General features: G+C 52.6%; 1 protein-coding gene across 1 annotated transcript in view; it reads right to left on the bottom strand.

Moving 5' to 3' along the window:
* Positions 1-9,753: 9,753 nt before the first annotated feature.
* TSPEAR (thrombospondin type laminin G domain and EAR repeats) overlaps positions 9,754-26,616 on the bottom strand; it is an 87,399-nt gene continuing 70,536 nt past the window's right edge. The window contains exons 9-12 of the mRNA XM_032772486.1: positions 21,375-21,604; positions 15,410-15,597; positions 11,452-11,553; positions 9,754-10,018 (exon numbers count right to left, since the gene is read on the bottom strand). Of these exons, the coding sequence (XP_032628377.1) occupies positions 9,865-10,018; positions 11,452-11,553; positions 15,410-15,597; positions 21,375-21,604 (674 nt within the window). The 3' untranslated portion in view covers positions 9,754-9,864. The remainder of the gene's footprint in view (positions 10,019-11,451; positions 11,554-15,409; positions 15,598-21,374; positions 21,605-26,616) is intronic.

Raw genomic sequence — 26,616 nt, 5'->3', positions numbered from 1 at the left:
AGTGCTACCAATGATTAAGGTTGCCCGATACTTCCCGTTACAAGACCCTGTTTTCACTTCTTTATAACTTTGCCAAACTTCAGTGGTTAGGCCTGAAATCTTCCTTGCCAAGGCAGCCGCGTGGCTGCCTCAGGCTGAATTTCTTTGGAAAATTTCAGCCAAAACAGTTCAGCCATTCCCAAGAATGAGCTTCGGGGAAAATGCATCGTTTTGCTCATATTAAATGCAATCTGGTGATCTTTTCTTGGAACCACTCTAGCGTTTCAAAGTGCTGACCACACACTGCGTGCACCAGCCTCACAGAGTGACTGAGCGTGCTTTAGCCTACGGCTACGGGGCAGATAGGCCTTTTCCTGTCATTGCTGCTTCCAGCTACAGTAAGATGGGGCCGGGCATAGGAACTGAGGGCAGGGAGTCGCTCAGTGACCTCCCCAATAACCCCCAGGCAAAGTGGAGGAAGCCATCTGATTTGAATGCAGAAAGGACAAAAGCCGGATCGGGGGAAGGGAGAAGAGTAGTTTGAGACAAGAAGTCTGGTGAGACTGGGACTGGAGGGGGAGAGAGAAACTGGGACTGGCTGCACAAGGAGACTGGGAGTTTGAATATTAACACCCAGTCACAGCCGCTTTCCTTACTCTTACTGTATAGTAGGTGTAAAGGGGTCAGGGCTTTGAATACGGGGTCCCAAGAGGAGACATTTGAGACACACAGAGGTAGTGTGCACTGGACGGGCCTGCTGCTGGCCCAGCCGGTTCTGGGCATTGCTTTATAGCTCCAGACACATTCTCTTTCCTCTCCCCGATCCCAGCAAGCCGTGGCTCAGCGCAGCACCCCCAGCTGGGAATACACAAGGCAGGCCAACCACCAACCCCGCCCGCTCTCCCCACATGGCAGCAAGCCACTGACCCCACAATCGGACTATTTCTCTGGCAGCTCAGTGTTGCTAGGCAATGCTTTAGCCCCTCCTTCTTCTGGTTTGGGCCAGTGATCATCTTGGCTAGCCTCTTACTCTGTCTAGCTGTGTAGGTCCTTCTATGGCCCCTCTCCGAAGTGTGTGAGCGTCTCATACACATTGAGGGATTCATCAGCACAAACCCCCTTCTCATTTCACTGCAAGATTCAAAGGCTTGTCGAGAGGATAGCAACATCCTGCCTTCACAAGGCCATTAACCCAGGATATATGGGGGCACGGCCCTCTGGGGGAGTTTTCAAGACAGCAAAATCAGGGGAGAAGGAACAGAATATGTTAGACTAAAAGCAGCAAGACAGCCCAAGGACTGAGCAGGACACAAATGTGGTTGATTAATCAGTTTATTAACTGTAGTTCCAGTACATTACAGCTTCTGCATTCTTCTATCTATCCATCCATCCGAGATTTTAGTGCCCAGAGTACGAAGGGGTATAATCAATACATCCTGGATCAGGCACATTTTTCTCTGCATGTTAAACCATATTTCCATATCTCACTCCCAGGCCGTTACCCAGCAGTTGTCCATTTTCCTTATCTTGCCTTTCCTTCTACTTGGGGCTGATTTAGGGCTGTTGTGCTTGACTCGTAGTAATGGAGAGAAAATCAGATTGTCTATTTCCACCAAGAGGAGGAAATTAAATGGAGGAATCAGTGAACTCCGGCAGCTGAACCCACTTTACATACCATCTACAGCTTTGCAAAGGCAGTTTGTTCTCTGACATATTGCAAACGCTGTCCCGGTCAGAAAGCTTCAAGACCTGCAACCCTATACTAAAGGGAGGCTAAGATACATTGTTTCTGCAAGTGAGGTGGAAATGGCTTGTATTTCTAACAGAGAGGGAACTGGTGTTTTCATGGATTTCCAAAATGTCCCCCGCACACACAGTTATCACTGCGGCAGTGCCTCCCCGGGGGCTGGGAGTTTTGTAATACTCCAGCTTCATACAGAAATTGTATGAAATAGGTTTGCTGGAGGAGTTGTTTTTCCTTACAGCAGTGCCTAGGTTCATTACATTTTTCATTACACCAGTGCCTTGGCTAAGATCCAGTTCCCATTGTGCTAGGGGCAGCACAGACACCTAGCGAGAGATGGTCCCGGCAGAGAGGCAGGACATGGTTTGCCCAAGGTCCACAAAGCAGATCAGCAGTAGTGCCTGTAGAGTACCCCGGTGCCCTGACTGCCAGGTCAGTGCTGTATGCCCATGGGTCTGGACCATGCTGTGTGCGCCAAGTATGTACGTAACCCTCATTCCAGCAGAGAATTCCGGGTGTGTGAGTAGTCCCAGTCTGGGAAAGGAAGAACCAGTTCCCCCATGGGGGAAGGGATGGTGTCCTATGTGGGCGTGGTAATGGGGACACTAACTATTTTGCCAGCAGCTGCAGGAAATATGGCACTGGATGGAGACAAAGGGTGGTCAGCTTCCCTAGGCTTCCCTCAGACTCTGCTTGGGAGAGACAGACCAGGGGCTTATGAAGCGGGGATGGAGCCATTTGGAGGTCACTCCCTGGGGCATGCTGAGAACTGTTCCACTGGAGAGTTGCCAGTTCTGAGCAATGAGCTAAGCCTGGCCCCGCAGTTGAGGCAGTGAGGTTGGAGCAGCTATCCCTGGACTCCCACCCACTACAGAGGTGCCAGGAACCCTCATGTCACCACAGCATCCGACTCAAGTGTGAAACTGGCAGAACTGTGCAATGACCCCCCTTGCACGCATCCCGTGTTTGGAAGGACCATGGGACCTCCAGGTCTAAGCCTAGACTACTGGCTAGTACTTAATAGCATCGTCACATCGCACTCACAGGGCAGAACATGCCAGAGCCAGGCACATAAGACTTGCAAATCGGCTCAGGCTCAAGGCCCCTTAGGCCAGTGTCCCATCTGTGCTGGTGGTCAGTGCCAGCTGCATTTGAAGATGGCACAAGAACCTTTTCAGGGGAGGAGATAGCTCAGTGGTTTGAGCACTGGCCTGAGTTCAATCCTTGAGGGGGCCACCTGGGGCTCTGCAGCAAAATCAGTACTTGGTCCTGCTAGTGAAGGCAGGGGCTGGACTTGATGACCTTTCAGGGTCCCTTCCAGCTCTATGAGATAGGTACATCTCCATATATTAACCACTTTAACTGGGGACTAACCTGAGCAGTAAGCAAACATCTTGCTGACCTCAGCCAGCGTGGGGCTGTATTCTCACCTGGTACCAGGCCTGGATTAATCAACAGGCACTCACTGCCCATGCTCAGGGCTCCCATCTGATGTCCCCAGACTGCTGGGGAAAAACAGTAACCCAAGTGGTGCTATGACCCCAGGGTGCCACTCACTACAATTTGGCCCAGTAGCCCACGAGTGGTGCGGGGGTCTGTGGGTGCAGGGCCGTAGGAGTGCGGGATGAGCCATGGGTGCTAGTGGAGGGGGGCCAGGCAGGGGCAGCCCCAGCCTGGGACTGGAGCAGAGAGCTGAGGCAGTGATGAATGGCCAGAAGTGGTGGTGGGGGTGAATGGGGGATATTGGGAGGCTGTAGTGTGAGGGGTTGGAGGAGTGATGGGATGGGGGCTATGGAGTGGAAGGTTGTGGTGTGAGTGGATGGTGGGGGTGATTGGGAGACACTGGGAGGCTGTGGAGTGGAGGGTTGTTGTGTGAGGGGTGGTGGGTGCGGGTCATTGAGGGGCGGTGGAGGGTGTGGTTGGAGGTGTGAGGGGGTGGTGGAATGAGTGGAGGGGATGTTGGGGGGCTGTGAAGTGAGGATTGAAGGAATGGTGGGGTGGGGATGTTGGGGGACTGTGGAGTCGGGGTTTGGAGGTGCAAGAGGGTGGTGGAGTGGTAGGGGTGAGTGGGGGATGTGGGGATTGGAGAAGTGGTGGCTGAGGGATTTTGTGGGGCTGTGGAAGCGGGGGCTGGGTGAGAGAAGGTTGATGGGGTGAGTTCTGTGGGCTGTGGGGAGAATTGGGATGTTGGGGGCTGACGGAGTATTGTGAGGGCAATGGAAGAGGTTGCGGGCTGGGGTTGCAGTGTTGGGTTGCTGGATTGGGTTGGGTTGGGTTGGGGGGCTGAGGGATGTTGTTGGGGTATATGGCCTGGGAGGGCATACAGGAGTGCAAGAGAGGGGTGGCTGGGCCAAACCTGAGTGGTGCTGTGCCCTGGTGCTTGCCCCCCTCCTCCCTGACCATAAGCACTAACCTCCAAAGGCTGACACCGACTGGTAGAGGGCTGGCACGGGCATCCCGATGACATTCTGCCTAGACCTTCCTTGTGGGGACCCCAATTTTCATAGCACACAAGGCCCCACATTTCTTTGCCCTGGGCCTGCCTGCAGCAGGAGGGGTTCTCGCTCTTATCCATTCAGCCCAAGCAATGTAGCAGTGCCGGCTCTCGGTCTACGTGGGCATGCCCACCCCCCCCCGCCCCCGCATGCTACGCTCTAGGCCAAAGTACCCCCAGGCAGCACTGAGATGGCAGGAACAGCTGGTGACAGGTACATGCAAAGGGAGTCTGGCCTAGTGCTGAGGGCACAGGACTGGAGCCTGAAGGGCTGCGTTCTAGTCCCAGCTGTGCCAATCCCCTGGAGCAGAGCACCCCTCTGTCCATCCCTCTGCACCCGTCATTCCGGGGCCAGCTCGACCATCAGCCCCTCAGGCTGGAGGGCATTAATGGGGGGCAGCTGCAGCTCAGGGGGTGGCTTGAGGTTCTGGATCCTATGTCATCTCATATAGATTCTGGACAGGGACTCGACCAGAAGGCTCCTATGGAGGGGGCTCAGGACTCTCCCTCCCCTGCCCTGATCCAGCTCTCACCCCACACTCTCTCCCAGCCCCTCCCCTCACCCTCTGACCAGCACTCTGCCCCGTCCCCAGAGCCAAAACCACTCCCCTCCTGCTGCCCCACACCCAGCTCTGAGCGCCCCCTGCACCCAGCCCTGTGCCACGCCCAGACCTGAGCACAAGGGAGGCAGTCAGCCTGAAGAGCACCACTCCCACCAGCAGCCAGGCAGTTCTGGGAGCCCCCAACCCAGACACCTTCTGCACCTCTGCTTCCCCAGGAAGCACCAAAAGCTGGACCCACCCCTCTCAGGGGCTGGATGGTCCTGGTGCCCCCTGCCCCACTTCTCCCCAGGGTCTGGAAGTTGCCACAGGTGCCAGGACTGCAAAGAGAGGTGAGGGAAGCAGGCAGAAGGGGGGGTGCAATGCCACTCAATTTTGGCCCAGCTGCCCCGAGTGGCCAGCCAGATTTCCAGCTCCTGTCCAGGGTCAACGGAGGGACCTGAGCCCTCTACCCCCACCCCTTTGTTACACCCCTGCCTCTGTAACAATTTAGCTAGTGCATGTTCCGGGCAACTCATCTTCAGGATCCACAGCATCTAATTGCAATAGACTTTAAAACCTGGAGTCAGACAAATTGCTAGTTGCAGACACAGTCGCTTGTCACAGTCATAGTTTACATGTAGCAATGAAATAGCCCCATGCGGCACTATGACCCAGGAGGTGGGAAAATAATCAGTGGAAAACCAAGGGAAAACATGTCTGAGCTTTTTTTACACTGTCTGAGCAAGGCAAAAGCATCAGGCTTTTATGGTGAGCTGAACCCAAACCGTTCCCTTGGATTCAATTTGCGTCTGCTAATTGAATCGTCTTGTCCCTGTGGCAGGATTGTAAAATACAGTCTGCCCATTTGTCAGGGGCGGGAAGGGAGGATGAAATATAACCAGGGCACTGAGCTTTGGCGCCAGTTGAAATGGTTGCATGAGTTGTTCTGGGATGGTAATTGGAGGCGGGGGAAGGACAAGTGGGGAGTGTGCTGTGGAGAGCAGTGGGAGGTGGGCACAGTGGGCTGCATGCTTTGAGGACAGTGCTTTCTCAGCTGGAGCATTCAAAATGTTCTTTGCAGCTGGCTGAAAAGCACGGCTCTAAACCAGACATTACTGCTTAGGAAAGCCTGACTCAGCCACTCGGTGACACATTGGGATCCAGCCTCACCCAAAGTCCTGGACTCCCTCCTGGCCATTTCTGCTCTTCTCCCTTGCCCAGGCGATAGGGACATAGTTGAGGGAGAGATACAGCTCAGGGACTGAACCGGAGTGATCTCTCTCCTCATGTGGTAGCCCTTAGGAGGCTGGAGTTTCCGGGCAGAGAAGCATTCAAAGGAGCAGACTGGGGAGGTATCCGAGCTTTGTCGGTGGGTGTCCGACCCCTGGGAAGAAGACAGGGTAGGATTATAGGCTAAGGCCATGTCCACACTACAGCCGCTAAGCACAGCTCTGGTGCTGCGACTGTGCTGTTATAGCACCACAGACATGTCCTATCCCCATCCATGCAGTTACTCCATCTCTCCGGGAGGCAGGAGCTAGGTCAATGGAAGAATCCTTCCATCAGCTGAACGGCGGCTAGGTCACTGGAACTACCGCACACCTCGTTCCACTGCCCTGCGAACTGGAGCTAGGGTGATTTCATTTCTAAATGTAGCCCAGCTCCAGGCAGGAGAGGGGGGAACCACCCGCTGGCTGGGCTGGAGCATATGAAGGGGGAATGAAAAGGGATGAATGTGGGGTCAGTTTTCGCAGGCGTGGAATCACGTGGCAGCGCGTGAAGGCAAGGCAGGCACTTGGCAGTGGGGCCCTAGCTAAGATGGCAGTGGGTTTCCAGGTTCTAGCAGCGCAACCAGCAGCAGTGGTCCTGTCACTCATTATACAGACCCTGCACTCCGGGTAGAATGGGTATCACAGGTATTCTGGAGCAGGCCAGGCAGCTGGGACAGGGCGGGGGCTACCACGAGAGATCTGGAGCGGAGAGCTGGGCTAGTCAAGGCTTATTTTCTCAGCGTGATTTCCCGCAGCCATTGTCGGCTGAGTGCTGCAGGCAGGACGAGGAGCTGTGAAAATATGGGCCAAGCACAGGCAGCTGCTGCACCGGCTGCCCAGACGTAACCCTGCCAAGAGCCCTCCAGCCTCACCTGCAGTCCACAGGTGCTGGGTGCAGGCACAGGAGAAGGCGTTTGTACTTGTGATGTGAGCAAGGCAGGGGCAGGGTCTGAGCCAAAAGCCGCGTTCACCTCCCCACTGTGCCCCAGCAGCACAAAATACATGCTTCAGTTTAGATTCCAAAGCGGGCAGCTAAGGGGAAGGCTGGGTTTGGCTGTGAAGCACAAATGTGCACACCTGTGCATTGGTGGCCTGGGGGCTGGCACAGCCCCTTCTGCCCCATCGGGGGCCCGGTGTCTGGTCCAATCTCTTCTGTTCATGCATTAGGAGTCCGGGGGCTGGCACACCCCTTCTGCCCACACACAGGGGGCCGGGGCCTGGCACAGCCCCTTCTCCCCACACACTGGGGGTCGGGGCCTGGCACAGCCCCTTCTCCCCACGCACTGGGGCACGGGGCCTGGCACAGCCTCTTCTCCCCACGCACTGGGGGTCGGGGCCTGGCACAGCCTCTTCTCCCCACGCACTGGGGGCCGGGGCCTGGCACAGCCTCTTCTCCCCACGCACTGGGGCCCGGGGCCTGGCACAGCCTCTTCTCCCCACGCACTGGGGGCCGGGACCTGGCACAGCCTCTTCTCCCCACGCACTGGAGGCCAGGGCCTGGCACAGCCTCTTCTCCCCACGCACTGGGGGTCGGGGCCTGGCACAGCCTCTTCTCCCCACGCACTGGGGGCCGGGGCCTGGCACAGCCTCTTCTCCCCACGCACTGGGGGCCGGGGCCTGGCACAGCCTCTTCTCCCCACGCACTGGGGGCCGGGGCCTGGCACAGCCTCTTCTCCCCACGCACTGGGGGCCGGGGCCTGGCACAGCCTCTTCTCCCCACGCACTGGGGGCCGGGGCCTGGCACAGCCTCTTCTCCCCACGCACTGGGGGCCGGGGCCTGGCACAGCCTCTTCTCCCCACGCACTGGGGCCCGGGGCCTGGCACAGCCTCTTCTCCCCACGCACTGGGGGCCGGGACCTGGCACAGCCTCTTCTCCCCACGCACTGGGGGCCAGGGCCTGGCACAGCCTCTTCTCCCCACGCACTGGGGGCCGGGGCCTGGCACAGCCTCTTCTCCCCACGCACTGGGGGCCGGGGCCTGGCACAGCCTCTTCTCCCCACACACTGGGGGCCGGGACCTGGCACAGCCTCTTCTCCCCACGCACTGGGGGCCAGGGCCTGGCACAGCCTCTTCTCCCCACGCACTGGGGGCCGGGGCCTGGCACAGCCTCTTCTCCCCACGCACTGGGGGCCGGGGCCTGGCACAGCCTCTTCTCCCCACGCACTGGGGGCCGGGAGCTGGCACAGCCTCTTCTCCCCACGCACTGGGGGCCGGGACCTGGCACAGCCCCTTCTCCCCATGCACTGGGGGCCGGGACCTGGCACAGCCCCTTCTCCCCATGCACTGGGGGCCGGGGCCTGGCACAGCCTCTTCTCCCCACACACTGCGGGCCTGGGCCTGGCACAGCCCCTTCTGCCCTGCAGTAGAGGTACAGGGGCTCCTTCTTATTTAGTCTTGCCCCATCTTCTCTGCAGTATTTGTCCCCTCGTCAGGATTCCTTCATCAGAATCTCTGTTCCTGGTGCTCCCATTGCTTTAGGGGAATCCCCCCCTTGGAGCACACTGGGGCTCCCCCAGAAGCACTTGCCAATGTGGGGGAGGACATTGGTCTTATGTTCATACACAGCTTCTTCCCAAATCATCCCCAGGTGGTTCCATGCAGCCCGCCCCCCGAAGGAAACCGGCTGGCTGTTCCAGAGCCCCTAGTGCCGCATGCCGCCTCTCCTGGTGCTCAGCCTCCCAGAGCTGCTGCTTGGTGCACCAAGGGAGCCGGGGCGGGCCGGCTAGGGCTGTGATTAATACTGGCGATAACTCCATGCATGCTCAGGGTTCAAAGGGGGCTCTCTCTCTCTGAGCCAACAGTTTGGTAGGCCTCTGGTTGGCTAAGCAGAGGACCCCAAAGGAGGACAAGAAAAACAGGACAAAATTGCAACTAGAGCATTTTGCAACACTCCCTCTGTGACTGTGAGTGAATATCTTACGAAAACAATTAAACAGATGATTCCATGGGAAAATGACTTCACTAGATTGGGGGGCGAGGGGCCAATGCTGCAAGGGTGGTTTCCACCAGCTGAAGATCTGCCCTGCTACTCTAATGACTAAAATCTCTCTAAGTGCAAATCTCAGTGCAGACGTAACTGTGGAACTGCCACCACTGCCTCCATCATTGTAGAGGATAAAATCATTACATTTCAATCTACCCCGCGTGGTTGTAAAATATACCTATTGATTTCCGCAATATGAACACGTCACTTACAGGAAATGACTGGAAACAGCGACAATAACGGGAGGAGGTTAGACGGACACTGCTCGCTGCCTCAGGATTACAGGCAGGTGGGCATGGAAACAAGAATCAATACGTCTTGGAGGACATGGGCAGCATTATCGGAGGACATAACTATGCAAGGCTTGTGCATCAGACCAATCCACTGGAGGCTGGACACTCCTCAGAGCTGGTGTTCTCACCCACTGGGGTCTGCTGCAGAGTGAGCTAGGAGATGGCTGCCTAGGATTGGTTTGAACATAGGTCTAGATGGTGCCTTCAGACCAACTCCACTGCTGCCTGTTATCCGAGCTCAGAACGGCACCAGCTTGACAGCTGCCATCTGGCTCAAGCCATAGCTGGTCTTCCATGGTGCCCTGGCCAGCTCCTGGATCGAGGAATGGGAAAGGTGCCGTAGAACCACTTTCCTCTGTCTGTCCTGGTCCTGCACAGAGCATAGCTCAACCAACCCCAGGGATTTGGCGCTGAGGCTTGGCTTCAGACTTTCCCAGCATTCCTGAGTTGGCGTATTTCCTGCAGGGGGATAACTAGCCCGGGCAGAGCCAGACAAGTTGCTTCTTTACCTGGGTTTGCCCCGCTCCTGGCAGCAAACAGACATCACTGAATAGCTGATCAGACGGTTTTCAGCTTCAGCACCTTGGAGAGTGGTTCCCTGGCACTCGAGTACATGAGGTAGGAGCCCGCCGTTGTGTGAAACGCTTCCCAGTCTCGACAGCCAAACGTCGGAAGACGATGAACCGCTACGAAGCCTTCATACCCTTGCCACCTGCAGCACAGAGGATATGCGTTAATACCCACAGCATGGGCTTGCATCTCCAAGGGGCACATCCCCACACTAGAGACTTTGAAGGGCTGTCTACACTGCAGTCAGCGGTGGGACTGCAGCAGGTGTAGACGCACCCAAGCTAGCTCTGACCTAGCTAGCTCCAATAACAGCAGCAGTGAAGCCACTGCAGAATGGGCCAAGTTACCTAGATCAAAGCTAGCTCAGGTATGTCCATGCGTGCTGCAGTCACACCTCTGACTGCAGCCTAGACAGACCCTTGCTAGTTCAAACTGATAGAAATGTTGTCCCGCAAAGATACATTGGCTAGATAGAGAAATGCCCCTCCCAGCCCCCATCACTCCATTGCAAGCTTCCTTATCTGGAAGGGCTGTGACTGGAACAGAATTAGAGGAAGATCCCACTGCTTGAGGCTAGGTGCTATAGTAGGCCTCTCCCATCAGGGATGTTTTGTAAAGAAGCAGACACTGGATTCATTCCCAGTCTGAATAGCTTCATAGCTCTGCCCCCCTACAGACGATGAGGCACTGATGACTGGTCATGAGATCCTGAACCTTTTCCCTCTAGGCTGGTGGCTGAAAAGTCACCCAGTAGTGACCTAGAATGATCACCTGATGGCTGGGTGGGGTGGCCTATGGGAAATGGATTTGGTGACCTCAGTCTAGACCCTAGTGGACAGGGTCAGCACCACCCCAGGTCACTGAGAGCAGGTGGGCAGGCTCAGCAAAGGTCAATGGACAGCCCAGCCATGGAGGCTCACACCCTGGCGGTGGCACCTCCCGATCAGATTGCAGTGGGGCAGCACACAGAAATCACGGGGCTGCTGCCCACACAGCACTGGTCCCCAGCCCAACAGAGGCCTGCAGGATGCTCACTCGGGTACATTTTACCAGTTCTGCATCCACTGTGAAAAGCCTGAGGGGAAAGGCCTCTGCGTGGTCCCCTCTAATCACTGCCCATGGGCACTGAACCCAACACATCTATTGGCCACAAGAGAGCAGTGGAAGGTGCTGTGTTGCTTCTTCTCTCCCTGTCTCCTCCTTCGGATCCATTGCCTTGTTTTGCTGCTTTTGGCTGAAATGGCCCAGCTCTGCATGGGTTAGAAAGATGCTTGCTTTGCACTAGGGCCCATTCAGAGGTATGGATCTGCAGTCGGGTAGTGAGAGTAGAAGGAAAGGGTGGAATAACTTCCCCTGTACATTTCCTGCTTGCTCTGCTTCTGGGCCACCTGTCCCCATGCAGAGCAGCCCAAATCCTGAGGAGGCAGAGCAGGGTGACAGGTTGAAGTGAATCACTCCAGCCTTCTGAGCCGTCTCTGTCTGCATTTCCTCTGGGCCTTGACTGCAGATAATTGACAGTCCCTCTCCAACTGCCTGTGGCTCTAAGATGTGGCCACGCTGCATGGGCATCATTACCTGTATATAATACTGTTCACAGAGAAGGTGAATCCGTCAAAGGAGTTTGCTACCACCAGAAAATAATCTTCTCCCACTGAGAAGAACTCCCAGTCCAGAGCACTGTGATAGGGATCAAGCACACAGATGGGTCATTAGGACCATCCCTAGAGAGGCTCACCAGGTCCCTTTGGGACACCAGCCTGCATCCGGCCCAGGACAGCACAGAAACACAAAGCTTGTTACCATCTGCTAGCCATTCCTTGGGCTTTGTGATGAGCTGGTGGCTCCAGTCCAGTTCCTAGTGTCCCCGGGAGAGAGGCCATGACCACAACTGGTGTGGAGTGGCCGCAGCAGTGGAAGGGGATGATGGATATAAAGTACCCTCCTTCAAACAGGGATGGTCTCCCCAGGTCAGGGTGAAGGCACATTGGTGGGACAGTTTCCTGTACCACTGCCCAGAATGCACCTGTTTTGTGGATAAATAGCTGCTAATTCAACCCTTTCCACAAGCACTTCATCCATAGCAAGCCTGACCTCCAGTAACAGCCAGCTGTGGTCGGTCCATATGTGGGCATGAGTTATACATGTCACAGAGTCATGTCAGCCCTGGCCAGGTGAAGGCCATCATACACCAAGCCTGGCAAACACAGACGGTAAGGGTCATTGCTGCGGCTGTACTGTGATATCTAGCACTACAGGAGGTTAAGAGTTGAATGAGTGACAACATCTTACCTCCTTTCAGCATGGTCAAATTGCACTGGAGTGTCCGGACTCAGAGGAACTGATACAGGGCAGAACTGGGCCCATATGCTGTATACAGAAGAGGCAAGATCACCCCTCTCTTAAAAGTGACTTACAAAAATTATGTCAGTCTGAGGGGAATGCAGCTATTCCCACGTAGAGGCAGGTTTTCCCCAAGCTGTCTTCAGTTATAAGACATTTTGAAAAGAAACTTTTCAACAATTGAGCCTCACATTTTAGTTCCTGACTATCATGTTCCAGAACCAGCTACCATTCAGCTAATTCCCAGCATGGGTCAGTGGAGAGGGAATGGGATAGCTAGTTATTTTTTGTCAAGCTCCACATTTCTCAGCCAAGGTACAGTCAAGGTCCGGACTCCAGAGAAACATTTTTCACACCGTAAACAATAATGATAAGAAATAAATAACAAGATTTTGGGGTCCATTCAAAAGCAGCTGGAGGTCTGGATTTGGCCTGCAGGCTGCCCATTGATTATCCCTGGGACAGGGCATGGGTAGAACACAACAGACATTGCTAGTGCTTGGTATTGGGCCTGATTTTAAGAAGTGCTGAGCAACCTCCTCTCCCGTTGACTTCTGTGGGTGCTGGGCAGCCTGGACTATCAAGCCACTAAGCTTGCTGCTGCCATTTCCCTACCTGTAAAGAGGGCTAAAGCCCTTAGCCAAGTGGCTCGAAACCAGTGGCTGAGAACAGCCAGACTGGCACTATTTGTTATTGCCATGCTCCAAGCTCCACCCGCAGTGGGATTGGCTGGCAGAGATTTCATGAGGCACCTCACCTGTCCTGCAGACAGCTCCAGAGAAGTTGACCTGAGTGCTTTGCTCTGGGGAACAGAGTAGGATGCTGCTCATGCACAGGCCAAAGCACCAAGGACTCACCCTCTTGCCTTTTCCGTAACGGCTGCTGGTTGTGAGAAGGAACGGGATACAGCCAGCTACGGTGGGGGCCTGAAACACATGTCCTCGCTTTGGTCTTGGCCAAAAGAGGCATGCTTCTCTTTGAGCAGCTGAGGTCCTGTTGGGCTAGGACCCCGTCTGAGCAGGCTGACAAATGATAGCCAAGTAGCTCACCTATGCCACGGTGCTGGTGGCTTGGAAAGGCTGATTTCCCACAGGAGGAGGAGTTCAGTTAAAGACCTGCCAAGGTGCAGGTGGCTCGCAGGTGTTACGCCAATGCAGAGGGTTGGCAGTACTCATGAGGGAGGCTTGTTTGGGCTCAGTTTATTGCAGAGACTCTGATGTGGAAGCAGCTGGCTGAGGGGAGAGCAGTCCTGCCTGGCCCAGGGCTCTGACATTGCCAACCAGGCTTTATGATGTATCCATCCCCCTAGGGTCTGCACTCAGACCAAATGGGGAGAAGCTTCCTTTCCGTTGAGCAACAAAGAGCCTCTTGACACTCCCTTCTGTACCCACTCTCAGCACACACAAAGCTCCAGCGCCAGGCCTTGAGTCTGCCTGATCCACAGCTTCTGGCAGGATCAGCACTCTGAAATCTACCCACACCCTGCCAGCAGAAGGATCTGGGCCTCCCCACTAGCCCAGCCAGAAAGATCCACCTCAGCACAGAGAAATGTGTGGAGCAGAGTGAAGTGCCTGTATCTGGATGGGCCCTGGGTACGGTGGGTCCCCACTGGGCCCAGAGGGCCGAGGGAATGGACAGAGACAATGAAGGGGTGTTTCTTTTTTCTTGTCTGGCTTTGCTGGTGATACGGACTTTGTAACTGAGCTCTGCAAAGGACACTGGGCCTGGTTCTCCTCTGCCTTGCACCTTGGGCAGCCAGTTACATAGTGCAAAGGGGACGTATAATGCTGCCACTGAAATCCAGTGTGGGGAGGGGAAAACTGGGCCCAAAGTGGGGGCGGGGGAGGTTCCTCTAACCACCTTCTCCCAGAACTATGCTAGTAGAACTCAAAGAGAGTAAATATCTAGATAGCTGTTCGGCCTACACTCCCAACTGCTAAACATCAGATAACCACTGTAGCCAACTATGTCCTCCTCTTGCACAATGTGGTTCATTGGAACAGGATGGGAACAGACACGTTGGTGGAATCTTCATTAACAGACACAGGACTCTGCTTCTTCTGAGCACCCCAACCAGCCCCAGTCATCAGTCTCCCTCCTTTGCTTGAGTGGGAACATACCTCAATTTCCAAATCTGAGGCCTGATCCTCAGCTGGTGTAAATCAGTACAGCTACTGAAGTCCATGGAAGTCGACTGATTTAAGCTAGGTCAGGGTATAGACCCTGGCGTTCCTACGTAGTGACACCTCTTGTCATGCTTCCCAAGGGGACGAGGAGCGTAATCATAGGTGTAGTTTGGGGGGGCCTCTGGGGACACTGTCCCCACAAACAGAGGGGAGGCATAGGGGTCACATGCCATTCCTTCCCCCATATTTCTGTGGGTGCTGAGCTGCCCTGCAGGGCTTGCTCTGCTCAGCCTGGGGGCCAGGGAGAGAAGAGGCTTTGTCATTGCCCTCATTTCAGCTCCCAGAAGGGATGGAGCAGGATTGAGTGAGCAGCTTTTCCTGGGTCCTAGCGCCAATCTGACTCCTCTACAACCATGAGTGCCCATGGGGGGCAGGGGACCGAGCAAGGGGTGTTTGGTGAGAAGATACAGTGGGAAAGGAAAGTCGAATGGGGCAGGGGGAAGAGAAGAGGAGAGGAAGATGGAGGGGATGAGGAAGAAAAGGGGATATGGGAATGGACAAGGGGAAGCAGGAGCCCAGCATGTGGCGTTCCCTGGGCAGCAGCAGCCCCACCAAGGAGGCAATCGCAGCAGCAGTAGAGCTGGGAAATAGCTGCAACAGCCGGTGCCAGAGTGGCTGCCAGCAGCAACTGGGGCTCTCCCATTATGCCGTCCTGTCCCCCCCAGCACCAGCAGCCCAGGTACAACTGGGGGGAGCGGGAAGAGCCAGTGAACCAAGGGGACTGGCTTCAGCATGCACATGTGTGTGCCTGTACATGAGTGCGCTTTGCCCCCCCCCCCCCAACTATAGCAGTCAAACTACATCTGTGAGTGCAATTCCTGGCAGATGCAGATATTATGTGAATCCCTGGATTAAATTCTCTGCCCTGTGCTATGCAGGAGGTCACGGTCTCTTCTGGTCTGAAAAATCTATGAATATCTGACTCTGTGATCACTGGAAAGGACATTGAATTGGGAACTCTCTGGGACCCAGTACAGATGTTTTTGCACTGAAAAAAGAGTTGGTACCTGTAGGTGAGAAGATCCTGAAACTTGACAAACATCTGTGCCGTGATGTTCAGCTCATAGATGGAGGAGTTGATGGCATAGTAGTTGTTCGGCATTACGGTTCCACTGTCATAACTGTGACTATTAGCCACAGCAAGGAAGATTCTGTCTCCAATGTGAAAGACCTCCCAGTCGGCAGCACCAAAAGTCTAGAATGAAATGAAGAAGTGAACATGGGTAACATCTCTTTAGATCATAGTCAGGCTTTTCACACTGTCCTATATAACACTCTCATAAACAAACCAAGGAAAAGGTGTCTAGATGAAATTACTATAAGGTGGGTGCCCAACTAGTTGGAAGACCATACTCAAGGAATAGTTATCAATGGTTTGCTATGGAGGGTGTGCCTAGTGGGGTCCTGCAGGGGCCAGTCCTGCATCTGGTATTAGTCAATATTTTCATTAATACTTCAGATAATGGACTGGAGAGTGTGCTTATAAAATCTGCTGATGACATCGAGCTGGGAGGGGTTGCAAGCACTTTGCAGGACAGGATTCAAATTCAAAATGACCTTGCCAAATTGGAGAATTGGTCTGAAATCAGCAAGATGGAATTCAATAAAGACAAGTGCAAAATACTTTGCTTAAGAAGGAAAGATCAAATGCACAACTACAAACTGGGGAATAACTGGCCAGGTGGTAGTATTGCTGAAAAGGACTAGGGGTTGATAGTGGATCCCAAATTGAATATGAGTCAACAACGGATGCAGTTGCAAAAAAGACTAATATCATTCTGAGATGTATTAGCACGAGCGTCATATGTAGGACCCAGGAGGTAATTGTCTTGCTCTGCTTGTCGCTGGTGAGGCCCAGCTGGATACTGTGTCCTATTCTGGGTGCCACACTTAGGAAAGATGTGGACAATTGGAGAGAGTCCAAAGGAAAGCAACAAAAATGATAAAAAGTTAAGGAAACTGGACTATGAAGAATGGTTAAAAAAAACGGGCATGTTTAGTCTTGAGAAAAGACAGCTCAGGGGGTACTGGATAAAAGTCTTCAGATATGTTAAGGGTTGTTATAAAGAGGAAGGCAATCAATTGTTCTCCATGTTCACTGAAGGTAGGACAAGAAGTAATGGGCTTAATCTCCAGCAAGAGATTTAGAAATTTAGGAAACTAGATATTTAGATATTAGGAAAAACTTCCTAATTACAAGGATAGTTAACTCTGGAATATGCTTCCAAGAGAGGGTGTGGAATCTCCATCCTTGGAGGTTTTTAAGAACAGGTTGGACAAACACCTGTGAGGACTGGTCTAAGTTTAGCTGGTCCTGTGACAATACAGGGGACTGGACTTGGTGACTTCTTGAGGTCCCTTCCAGCCCGACATTTCCATGATTCAATGAATAATTTTTAATGGAGGTCTCAAACCTATTACACAGGCGTGCATATACCCATTTTAGGCCACATTTCAGCAGAGCATTTAAGCACATGCTTTACTTCGAGCATGTGCTAAGTCTCTTTCCAGTGCATGCAGAACTTTAAGGCTTGAGAAACTGCATGGTGTTGATGGGAGGACCAAAGCATTGTACAATGCATCACCTCTCATCCCCAGCAGCTTCACACTGTGATGCTATTATACATGTATCAGGAACAGTTGTTGTACACGCTATTTCAGAGTTGGTGATCCAGAGGCTACAATTGTCACTAAATAATCTGAGCAAAGCTGTGAAAGAGAAGAGATTTTGGCAGCTTCAGGACAGGGTTTTGGGACACAGGTTCTCCTCCCCCACACTAGCACAGTCTCTGGGTGACAACCTTCCCCCAACATGAAACAGACAGGAAGCCCTACCTGTTAGAACGACACGCTTAGGAAGATCAATTTCCAGGCAATATGATTTTGAGGCCATAGTTTGCTTAGCTCCAGTTCTGAACTTTCTGTTCCTTTAGGGAGGATAGGGATTTTCACAAATCTTAAGGGTAAATTTAAAAATCAAATGGGAAGTTTGCAATTTCCCATTAAAAAGAAACCAAGCTCTCCAGACATGGAGCAGAAATAGGACTGAAATGCATCTCTGACTTGTGGGAATGTATCTGCCACATTTCACTGGTTGCAACCTGGAGCTTGTTAAATACTCCTCTATGAAAGAGAGCGCATACCCCAAGAGGGCAATCGTGCCCTGCCAAAAGCAACTTCCACACAGGAAATGGCTGTTATGGCCTGAAGCAAGTCCTGCTGCTGGTAACTAGCAGAAAGCGGCAGCTTTCTGAATCCTCCAGTGGCTCTTTCCCAGAGCAAAGTGTTCCAGCAAGCCCTGATTTCCTCTCAGAACACTCGTTTCCCTGGCCTCCAGGGACTGAAACCTCAGCACCGTCATTGTGGATTTAAAAGTCACCCAGAAGGGAGGGAAGGCAAAACTGTATAAATAATGAACCTTCCAAGAAGCCTTGTGCAGGGGTGTGGCAATGCCACCAGGCGAGTGATTTGCTGATTTCAGCCAGTTGTTTACTCATGTAAGCAGAGTCAGGATGAGCTGTACCCTGACATCTGGTGGTGAAGTATGGGAAGTGTGGAAAGAATGTCTGGAATGCAAAATCTCAAATATTTGCATAGGCACGCCTAACCCATCCCAGACTGCCGAAGCTGGGGACTGCTTGTGTGACAGAATGACTCAACCTCAGTTGGTGGTACTTGCTAGAAAGGACATGGGTTCCAAAACCCTGTGAAGGGAGAGAGGTTGGGACAGTATTTGTGCCTGGTCTGCAGGCTCCTTGTGGAGCTAGAAGCATCAGTTGCACCTCCTCCTCTCTCCACTGTGGAATGTCAGAGTTGATTTTTTATTCCCTTAAGACTTCTAGACAGGTTTGCTGAGCTGAATCACTTTGGGTAATGGTGCAATAGCACTGGGCTATCCCCTACTATGCTTAGATCACTAAGAGCTGAATCACAAAAGAGCTGAAAATTACTGAGCTGGTGACACTGAGTGCTGTGCTAATAGTGGGGAGCCTGAAGCTATACTGTGGAACCAGAGCGTGGTGAGTGGACAGATTTATGGGAGCGGCGTCACAGACGGTGGTCATGAGCGGCTCGGCAGCGGAAAGTAGCTGGATGGGCGTGTGTGGAGCAGCCCACAGAGCGAGCGGAGCCAAGCAGTTTTGCTGGAGACAAGACGGAGCAGCTCACGAGGCAGTGGTAGCAGCGACAGTTTTGAGACTGGCGCCCGAGGTAGCACAGTTGGAGGAGCGTGGTAGGGAGCCAGTTCGTGCGAGAAGGCTGGAAGCAGAATCCCTACGAGAGGCAGGGCAGTTGCCCGATCAGATTAAGGTGCCCTTTCACCCATGCTGGGGGGAGGACCTCTACAGATAGACTTTGAATGCTGGTTGTTGCAGTATGCAGAGACTTTGGTGTGACAGTTTGGGACTGTTGGAGTATCAAGACCCTATAACCTAGGGGAAAAGGACATTGCCAAAAGTACTTATGGTGCGGTAGGTGGTATTGGTCTGAGTGTTATAACTTGTTGTGGTTTTCCAATGGATGTCACATTGATTCCTCTTTTATTAAAAGACTTTCGCTACACTCAACTCCGTGCTTGGAGACAGGGAATAGTATTGCCTCCTAGAGGCGCCAGAGGGTGGTATGTAAGTGTCCCAGGTCACTGGTGGTGGGCACGAGCCAGGTTATGCACCCCAATGTCGGATCTTGTTATTGAAATGGAACCCCTGGATGAACTGAACCTGCCCTGTGCTTGGTCCAACTCAGAGGGCAGATAGGTTAACTCAGAAGGATAAGCAGGTACCTTAGGTGAAGTCTTTTTTTCTGGCACCTTATGGCACTGTGCAATTTAAGGAACTACAGGCTATTATAGCAGTAGGCAGACTTTACTCTAGCTCAGCTAGCCCTGGTAGCTGTGTCCTGGCAGTCACCCTTGCGAGAGCTACAGCGCTGCAGCTCAACTGGGTGAGGAGAACCACCCGAGCACTGGAACTATGCTTTTCAAAACGAGTGGACTGGGTTGGCAGATGAAGCTTCAGGAGCTGGTCAACTATCGGTGTTCTGTGGTCTTGCTGTGGAAGGCAGCTCCTGAGATAGAAGAAACCCAGCAACTTAACAGAGAGCTCCATCAACGGGAGAGGTGACTAAGTCAGATGTTCAAACTCTCATAACTTCAGGGGCTTGAGATTCACCATCGATGTTCAGGTCCTGGCTTGGCCTAACGGCTGGAACACCCCAGGCTGAGAGGCAGAGGTGTGTATGAATAAGGAAGGGGCAGAGAGGTGAGCCGACAACAGTTCGGTAGGATGGGGAGCAGGAGACAAGACTTCGGTATTAACTCAAGGTAGCAAAAGACAGGGAGACAAACCAGGGAAGGTATAAGGTTTGTTAGAAGGAAGAAGCACTGAATTACTTATATGCTTGATTGATGTCTTTGGTGGGCATGAAAGGACTTCTGAAGTTCAGGATAATAAACGGGGCACTCTCGAGCACGCTCATCGCTCTTTCGCCAGTCATCGCACAAAACAGAAGAGGCTCTTGGTCTGTCCCCAGGAGATGCATGACCCTCAGCCGATCCATTCCCGCACTCTCTACACCAGATCCCACTGGCCCCCAACCGCACCTTCCTCCTGACAGCCAGTATCCCTACTGGCCCCGCAACCGCACACTCCTCCTACACCGATCCAACTGGCCCAGCAACCGCACCATCTCCTACACCCAGATCTCCACTGGCCCAGCAAGACCGCGCACCTCTCCTACAGCCAGATCTCACTGGCCCCGCAACCGCACCTTCTCTACAGCCATGATCCCATGTGCACCCACAAGCCGCACCTCCTCCTTACAGCCAGATCCCACTGGCCACAGGAGCCGTACTTCCTCCTACAGCCAGATCCCACTGGCCCCAGGAACCGTGCCTCTTCCTACAACCAGATCCCACTGGCCTCAGCAACTGTGTCTCCTCCTACAGCCAGATCCCACTGGCCCCAGCAACCGCGCCTCCTCCTACAACCAGATCCCACTGGCCCCAGCAACCGCACATCCTCCTACAGCCAGATCCCACTGGCCACAGGAGCCGTACTTCCTCCTACAGCCAGATCCCACTGGCCCCAGGAACCGTGCCTCTTCCTACAACCAGATCCCACTGGCCTCAGCAACTGTGTCTCCTCCTACAGCCAGATCCCACTGGCGGCAGCAACCGTGCCTCCTCCTACAGCCAGATCCCACTGGCCCCAGCAACCAGGTCTCCTCCCACAGCCAGATTTCACCGGCCCCAGCAACCGGGTCTCCTCCCACAGCCAGATTTCACTGGCCCCAGCAACCACTCCTCCTCCTACAGCCAGATCCCACTGGCCCCAGCAACCGCGTCTCCTCCTACAGCCAGATCCCACTGGTCCCAACAAAAACACCTCCTGCTACAGCCAGATCCCACTGTCCCCAGCAAAAATGTCTCCTCTTACAGCCAGATCCCACTGGCCCCAGAAGCCGCGCCTCCTCCTACAGCCAGATCCCACTGGCCCCAGTAACCAGTTTTTTTCCTACAGCCAGATCCCACTAGCTCCAGGAGCTATGCCTCCTCCTACAGCCAGATCTCACTGGCCCCAGGAGCCGTGCCTCCTCCTACAGCCAGATCTGACTGGCCCCAGCAACCGCGCATCCTCCTTCAGCCAGATTCCACTGGCCTCAGCAACCGCACCCCCTCCTACAACCAGATCCCACTGGCCCCAGGAGCCGTGCCTCCTCCTACAGCCAGATCCCACTGGTCCCAACAACTGTGCCTCCTCCTACTGTCAGATCCCACTGGCCCCAAAAGATGCACCTCCTCCTAGAGCCAGATCCCACTGGCCTGCATGAACCGCACCTCCTCCTAAAGCCAGATCCCACTGGCCTCCCGTGAGCCATGCACTTCCTCCTGAAGCCAGATCCGGCTGGCCTCACTTAGCTGGGAGCTACTCAGTGTGAAAGGGAAGTCAAATCTGACTAATATCAACTTTTTACCAGGATTGACTGGAAGAGCTGAAACGAGCCACCAAGCCAGATATAGATGTGGGAGTCAATCTTCGTAGATGTGCCATTAAATGTGTTGGCCACGACCAGGAAAGAGTAAGGTCCAACAGTAAAAAATTCCCAGTCATAGGCTCCAGAGGTAGGAATGGTCTGGTTAGCCTCGAAAAGTCCAGTCCTGGGGTTCCACCGATATATGACACTATTGATGTTATGATTATCCCCTGGGAATGACAGAAAAAGAAGAGGGCATTAGCAAACGGAATGCAGTCTGGTGATCAAAAGAAATGAGACAGAAACAGGACAGATCAGAGGAAATATACAAATGAGGGAAAGCAACTAAGCTGTCTGTCCCTTGGGGACTAATTTCTTCCCAAGAAGTAAACGAGTAGATGTTACCAATTCAGTTCCCCTCAGCCAATGGCAGCGTTAACCCAGCAAGGCCAGCGAAGAGTAATACCTAAGTGGAAACCTCTCCTGGACATGTGGGGGCAATTCTAACAGTGCCTTGAGCCCTCTGCAGCTCAGTAGGGGTGCAGCTACAGAGTTTGGTGTGTGGGCACCACTGAAATGTTGCACTTCAAAGGGAATGTCCTAGCTACTCCAGGCAGCTGGGGATGTGCCATTCGCCCTGGATAACTGCTGGGTGAGACTGGACCAGTCTTGCTGCTTCCGAGAGACCTGAGGAAAGATTGCCCAGGATGGATCAACAGAAAGGCAATCAGTTACTACAGTGTAACCCTGCCTGTTCTCTCTCTCTCTCACACCTCCCCCCCCCCAATGGGCTTTACCAGCTCTCACATCTAAGGGTGTGGCTACACTTTGGGCTGGGGTGTGATTTCCAGCTCGCAGAGACATACTCTGCTAGTTCTCCTTGAGCTAGTGCACTGAAAATAGAATGCAGCCCGGCAGCGTGAGCTGTGGGAAGGGCTATCCACCATCTGAGACCCTAGTCATGTACTTGGCGCAGCTAGACCGTCGTGCAGCTCATGCCAAGCTATCCCTATGCCATGGCACTCCTTAACTGACTGAATAACTCCTCAGGGCTGAGGGCAGATAGACATAACACAGAGCAGCCCTGAGTCTGCTCTGAGTCATGCCAGGGGCTGGACAAGCCCCATCCTGATGCAAAGTTTGCTGAAAGTGACCTTTGGATTCAGCTGTGCTAAGTGCCTCTGGGCTGCAGCCATGGCACTAGCCCCATGCAAAAGCAAGAGAACTTCATTCCCAAATACCAAATCCCGTTCCAAAGCCCACCGCGCAGGAGAAAAAGTGAGAGGTGCTAATGCTGTGACCAGGCATTGGAGGTGACACACAGCTGTGCACAATGGAGAAATGCTGTTTGGCCCAAACACTAACACTGGCTGCATTGCCAGCTTTCCCTTTCCCAGCAAAACACTTGAGAATAGAGCTCTCTACCCTCCCTTCCATCCTCCTCACTTCCCAAAGGAACATCCTGGGTGGCCTGATTTTTGGACTTCCATTTCATCTCTCCTCCGTGGAGTTAGCCCGCGCCTTTCAGCAGGACCGCCTGGGGTGGGAGGGGGCAAGTGGGGCAATTTGCCCCAGGCCCCACAGGAACCCCCATGAGAGTTTTTCGGTGCTCCTGGAGCTGGGTCCTTCACTCACTCTGGGGGCCCCAGAAAACTCTTGCGAGGCCCAGGGCCTCTGGAGCTTCTTCCACTCCTTATCTTCGGTGGCAATTCGGCTGCGGGGGGTCCTTCCGCTCCGGGACTCACCGCCAAAGTGCCCCGAAGACCCGCAGTGAGGAGTCCTTCCACCCTGGGACCCGGTCTTCGTGGCAATTCGAAGACCCCAGATCCCCTGAATCATCTGGGCAGCCCTGCCTTTCAGCTCGCACCCCCAGGGTCTCCTGGTGAACGTGTGAGTCACTCCAGCCTGCCTCTAGGACACAGCCTAGTGCTTACTAATGCATGCGTAAGGACTAGAGCTGGTCTGAAAAAATATAGCCTAACAGTGTTTCATCGCACATGCAGTTCCATCAAAATCTAAACACGTCACAAAATCATGTCGATTTCACCAACATTTCAGAGACAGAGGGAAAACAGTTCCAGCAATCCCAGTGGTTTGTCTCAGCATTTTCATAATGAAACATTTTCAGTTTTAACTTTTGAAATGACTTTATGTTGTATCATATGATCTATTATAATAGAAAATACAAGTTGATCCTTTTGATTTTCATACTGTCATTGAGCTAAAACAAGTCTCTTTCCTGAATTTTCTTTTCTTACAAGTACGTGGGTAGTGGAGGGCCCCTACAAGTACAGGGCTGATAGTTTTCATAGGCCAGTCAATATCTCCGATTCCTTTTTCTTGTGGTTCTGTGCCTAATTATTGCACAGCTGGTCACACAGGATGGTTGGATGTTTGACTCATAGATTCATAGACTTTCAGGTCAGAAGGGACCATTATGATCATCTAGTCTGACCTCCTGCACAATGCAGGCCACAGAATCTCACCCACACACTCCTGTAACAAACCCCTGACCTATATCTGAGTTATTGAAGTGCTCAAATTGTGGTTTGAAGACCTCAAGCTGCAGAGAATCCTCCAGCAAGTGACCCGTGTCCCATGCTGCAGATGAAGGCAAAAAACCTCCAAGGCCTCTGCCAATCTGCTCTGGAGGAAAATTCCTTCCCAACTCCAAATATGGTGATCAGTTAAATCCTGAGCATGTGGGCAAGACTCACCAGCCAGATGCCCAGGAAAGAATTCTCTGTAGTAACTCAGATTCCATTCCATCACAAACCCCTGGGATTACTTACCTGCTGATAATCAAAGGTCAATTTCCAAATTAATTGCCAAAATTAGGCTATCCCATCATACCATCCCCTCCGTAAACTTATCAAGCTTAGTCTTAAAGCCAGATATGTCTTTTGCCCCCCCTACTCCCCTTAGAAGACTGTTCCAGAACTTCACTCCTCTAATGGTTAGAAACCTTCGTCTAATTTCAAGTCTAAACTTCCTAGTGTCCAGTTTATATCCATTTGTTCTTGTGTCCACGTTGGTACTAAGCTTAAACAATTCCTCTCCCTCCCTAATATTTATCCCTCTGTTATATTTATAAAGAGCAATCATATCCCCCATCAACCTTCTTTTGGTTAGGCTAAACAAGCCAAGCTCTTTGAGTCTCCTTTCCATTCCTTGGCTGAAGGCTGAAATAAATCTTTCCACTTTATATTTGCAGCAGTGCAGTGATTCACACCTTCTCAGGCACATCAGTTTAAACCCGCATTTTTTATCACTCATTTTGGAGTTGTTGGCTGTACCGGTTATTTACTACAGAAGCATAAAAAGAGAGAGTGACGGATATACAAGAAAAAGATGTCAAGGAGATTTCAGTTATGGACATGATCATGTCTCAGGGGGAAATCAGATTTTAAATCAAGACTGGAGGCCTTTCTAATAATATGGGGGGAGGGATAGCTCAGTGGTTTGAGCATTGGCCTGCTAAACCCAGGGTTGTGAGTTCAATCCTTGAGGGGAGCCATTTTGGGATTTGGCCCTGCTTTGAGCAGGGGGTTGGATTAGATGACCTTCTGAGGTCCCTTTCAACGCTGATAATCTATGAATCTATGAAAGCAGCAGAGAGTCCTGTGGCACCTTAAAAACTAACAGATGTATTGGAGCATGAGCTTTTGTGGGTGAATACCCACTTTGTCAGATGCTCATGCTCCAATACGTCTGTTAGTTTATAAGGTGCTACAGGACTCTTTGCTGCTTTCATAGATCCAGACTAACACGGCTACCCCTCTGATACTATGATTCTATGATATGCTCTAGCTCAACCACAAGATATGGGCTGGATGCAGAAATCACTAAGAGCAAGCCTCTGGGCTATGGTGTACTGGACTATATGGTCTAACAGTTCCTTTTGGCCTTCCAGCCTATGAATTTATTAACCACTTCCTCACACCACCCTAATCCTTTAACAAACCCTGCTCTTTTCTTTGTGGTTGTGCCGCTAGTAATAGAACAATGTGCTTTTCAGACAGATTCAGCTATTTTCATGAAACTCAGTAACCAAGTGGCTAGTCACTCGTTTTGCTTTACATGCAAAACCTTTGCCAAACCTCTGAGTACAGTAACTCCTCACTTAAAGTCGTCCTGGTTAACACTGTTTCATTGTTACGTTGCTGATCAATTAGAGAATGTGCTCGTTTAAAGTTGTGCAATGCTCCCTTATAATGTTGTTTGGCAGCCGCCTGCTTTGTCCACTGCTTGCAGAAAGAACAGCTCGTTGCAGCTGGCTAGTGGGGGCTTGGAACCAGGGTGGACCAGCAGACCAGCTGTCAGCTCCCCACTCCCCTAAGTTCCCTGTTCTGCAGCCGCCCAGCAGGCTATCAATTGCCAGCAGTTCAGCTGTCCCTCCCCCCATTGCAATGTGCTGCTCCTGCCCTCTGCCTTGTAGCTGCTCCTGGGAGCCTCCTGCTTGCTGGAGGGTGAGTGGGGGGGCTAATGTCAGGGTGTCCCCCTTCCCCCGCCCCCCCTTTGCCCCATCTCCATAGAACGGGGGGGGGGACACAACAGGGCTCAGGATGGAGGGAGCTTACTGGCAGCAGCTGCTGTCTCAACTTGCTGATCTACTTAAAAAGGCAGTGTACTTAGAGTGGGGTCAGCATACTTAAAAGGACAATGCGCATCTCTCTCTCTCTCTCTCACACACAGGGCAAGTTTCTCTGTCTCTGTCTGCCATGCTGTCTCCCCTCCCTCCATTTGTGCTGCCTTGTAGAGTGTGAGGCTACATTAACAACGGGTTAACCCTTGAGGGCTCAGCCGAGTGCTAGTTCATCATTCAGCAGTAAGGCATTCCCTGGGAAATATCCCACCCTCTGACTCCACCCCCTCAACCAAGCTTCACAATCATCATTGCTGTGTACAGTATTAAATTGTTTGTTTAAAACTTATACTGTGTGTGTATATATAAGAGTTTTGTCTGGTGAAAAAAATTTCCCTGGAACCTAACCCCTCCAATTTATCAGAGAATCATAGAATATCAGGGTGGAAGGGACTTCAGGAGGTCATCTAGTCCAACCCCTGCTCAAAGCAGGACCATCACCATATAATTCATCCAAGCCAGCACTTTGTCAAGCCTGACCTTAAAAACATTAATTCTTAGGGAGAAATTGGATTTGCTTAACATTGTTTTGCTTAAAGTCACATTTTTCAGGAACATAATTACAACGTTAAGCGAGGAGATACTGTATTACTTGCA

The sequence above is a fragment of the Chelonoidis abingdonii genome, chromosome 8 (genome assembly GCF_003597395.2).
Source record: "Chelonoidis abingdonii isolate Lonesome George chromosome 8, CheloAbing_2.0, whole genome shotgun sequence".
Classification (NCBI taxonomy): domain Eukaryota; kingdom Metazoa; phylum Chordata; order Testudines; family Testudinidae; genus Chelonoidis; species Chelonoidis abingdonii.
Note: the sequence above shows the minus strand (reverse complement) of the source record. Positions and strands in the feature narration are given on the sequence as shown.